General features: G+C 36.8%; 1 protein-coding gene across 1 annotated transcript; it reads right to left on the reverse strand.

Annotated features, from left to right (window-relative positions):
- Positions 1–1,181: 1,181 nt before the first annotated feature.
- LOC146854082 (olfactory receptor 13A1-like) lies at positions 1,182–2,126 on the reverse strand. Its single transcript, XM_085650996.1, has one exon. It carries the CDS (start codon positions 2,124–2,126, stop codon positions 1,182–1,184), a length of 945 nt encoding a protein of 314 aa, XP_085507122.1.
- Between the last annotated feature and the right edge of the window lie 1,375 nt (positions 2,127–3,501).

Raw genomic sequence — 3,501 nt, forward strand, 5'->3', positions numbered from 1 at the left:
AAATTCCACATGTTTCCATCTGTTTAGTATTATTAGATAAACTCTTCCATAAGTGTTGGCTTTCATCTAGTCCAGGCTTGACTACTGTAGCTACCTGTTTGTGTGTTTTACCTGTTATCTCGTCCAAATATTACAAATATTTCAGAATATGCTGCTACACATCTGGTCCTAGTCTAAATGGATGTTTCTCAATTTCTTTACACCTGTGCCAACTTCATTGGCGTATAGTTCTGATAAGGAGTCTATTTAAGAATGTTTGTACCTGCCACAAAACCATTCTTGACCCTTCACATGTCTGCAATGTTATAAGGTACATTTAACCAATCTTTCTTTTGTTCTACTTCCCTTAATCTTGAGGTGATTCCCAAATGTATAAAGAATAGGCTGGGTGGGTCACAGCTAGGGCTAGGAATAAACTTTTCTCAAATAAAGGGCAAAGAAAAGCTCAATAAAATCTGCAAACAGCTGAAAACTCACTTATTCACAAACATGAAGTAGATCATTCAATTATTTGGTTACCTTACAGCACCAGGAAACCCCTGCTATGGAGAGCGAGCATTATACATGATATGAAATCAAATCAGTCCCATCAACATGATTAAATGTATGCTGATGAACATTGGCAGACAATGTCACACTATACACTTTGATTAACATGCATTCCTTTTAACTATTTATTTATTTTATATAATGGTTCATAATTATGTCATGTACATCAGATGTTATACTGTTTACTTCTCCAGTTATTACAACCTGCACTTTACAGTCATAACACTTCCTACTGATTATCGTATCACCTTGCATATTTGCCTATGTGGGTCAATTGATACCTTACAACAGTTAAAGTGTTATGAACATGTGCTCGGTATCTAATCATGAACTACACATAATGTCTAAAAATATTTTTGTTCTACATTGTTTTGTGATGTTATCAGTGAAACCCGTACACAATCAGTTTGCAATTAATTTAAACATATTCTTAAATAATAGTTTCTATACATTACTTCTCCATAACTCTATTTAAATGTTGTTGGGCTCTCTTTAAACTTTGTTGAAATGCATTGTCATATTGTTATAGTTAACACAAGTCACAGGGTTCCGTTGCTTCACAATATTAGTATAGTATTCACGATAGCGTGAACTCCTGGCCTTCTAATAAATATGGCTGCCCCTAAATCTTACTACTTCATACGTATGGAAAGATGCCTGGAACAGATCTTAAGGAAGGCCTGCTTAACATCCTGGTTTCTCAAACTGTAGATCATTGGGTTGAAAACCGGACATCCAGCAGCATACAGGGCTGACACTACCTTGTCCTTGTTACCTTTGAGGCCCATAGCAGGAAGAATATAGGTGTAGCTAGTGGTGCCATAGAGCAAACCGACCACCAATAGGTGAGAGGCACAGGTGGAAAAGGCCTTCCTCTTTGTGTCGGCAGAGCGCATCTTTAAAATTGAAAAGATGATGTAGGTATAAGTTATAATAATCAAGGCGAAGCATATCATGCCAAGAAAGATATCTGCCATCATTGTCACAAGATCAATTGCATAGGTATCTGAAATGGCAACCTTACTAACTGCTGGTATTTCACAGAAAATGTGGTCCAAAACAGTTTTTTCAAGGAAAGACAACTTCAAGATCAAGCCAACGTGAAGCATTGAGTTTAAAATGCCAAGAATCCACACTATAGCTGCAAGGGAAAGATAGACTGTTTTACTCATGATGATTGCATAATGCAAAGGTCTGCAGATGGCCACATACCTATCATAAGACATGACGGTGACAAGCAAGAGTTCAGAGCCCAAAGCAGAGGAGAGCATGAACATTTGTGTCATGCAGCTCCAATATGACATGGACTTGGTCTCAGAGAGCAGGATCACCATGATGTTGGGAATAATGCATGAGGTAAAACAGATGTCCAAGAGAGCCAGATTGACCAAAAAAAAGTACATGGGAGTGTGAAGATGAGTGTCTGAATATATGACAGTCGTAATAAGTAGGTTTCCTGAAATGGCAAGCAGGTAGATCAAGAGGAAAGCAGTAAAGAATAGAGTATGCAGTTGTGGATAACTGGAGAAACCCATAAAGAAGAACTCCACGTCGTAGGTTTGGTTTGGGTTTTGCATTGGATCAAAAAGAGTCAACTAAAATATGAAAAGCAAAACATTATGATTAATTCCCAGCCAAGAGAAATATGTGGATCCATCAGTTAATATAAAAGGAACAGGGCAATTCTTGTCACAAAATAAACAATAACTCACCATGCAAAATTGATGATTCATGTGACTACCATTTGAAAGTATAATATTGTCCCTGTCTTCTGATCAAATATGCTACAACCTTCCTCTTTTGTTTTAGTATTAGATCTGATTTAGAAATCCTCATATTAACTTTCCTTTCCTTATTGAACAGATTAATTTCCTTGGTATGCATCATACCCCTTTTTATTTCTTTGAAAGTTTATTCCTATTTCAAGCACTGTTGCTTTGTTAAACTTCCTGCTCTTGGAGTTAATTTTGGTTTCTTTAAGTGAAAAAAACACAGTGATTTGGGAAATGGGCTCCTAATATCTATTTGTTCCCCTAAATATTTTGAAACCTGTTTCTCACCTCGGTTCACAAAACCTGAATCTATTCAAACATGTAACTTCTTGACCTATTTGACAATTACTGTCAGACCCATCCTTCCCATAAAGGCAATATCTTCTATATGGTACCAACAACACACATTAGCATAATACAGTTATTTATTTAATTTATCACAGACTCTGGTGTATATTTTCAGTGCCTAATTATGGTAATTCTTAGCACTGAAAATGTATATTCATAGTAAAGAAGGTGGTTGCAAGTTGATGTTTATCATACCCAGAAATTATCGCGTGCTATACAATCTTCACCCTTCATTACATTTCGGTCGGTCAAACCTGCCATAAGTCAATGGGAGAAAAAAACATGGTAAATAACAAAACATGCACATTTTGGTGGCTTAAGCACCAAAATCAACTTGTTATGCCTCATTGATGGAATAACATTGCACCCAATAAATTCCAAACCCCATAGTGTTGAATTTATCAGGTAGGACAATTATCACATTCAGGACCATGGGTATTCATAATCAGGCCTTTTGAGTGTAGTGTTTAGTCCTAATATTTGTATTGCTAAACGTTTCCTTCATTGTCCCTGTTGCATGTATGATTCAAGAGATACTCCAAATATGATCTCTCCTTACAGGAGAAGCTGGAACTTAAACAGTTTCGTTTATTCGTTGTTGGCTGACAGCTGGTGCACATAGTTTTCATTACGTAAAAAAAAATACATATCAGGCCGATTCACCAAGGTAACCTGAGCCAAAATTCTACCTATGCGACTTTTGGTATTCACAGAGGTCACTTACAACATTTGGTATTCACTGATGTAATTTCCGACTAGTATCTTTACGTCTACATTCAGTGCGCAATCTGCACTCCCAGGCCAGAATCTCCAAACCCTGGTTCGAATCTCC

This window comes from Triturus cristatus, chromosome 4_1 (genome assembly GCF_964204655.1).
Source record: "Triturus cristatus chromosome 4_1, aTriCri1.1, whole genome shotgun sequence".
NCBI lineage: Eukaryota > Metazoa > Chordata > Amphibia > Caudata > Salamandridae > Triturus > Triturus cristatus.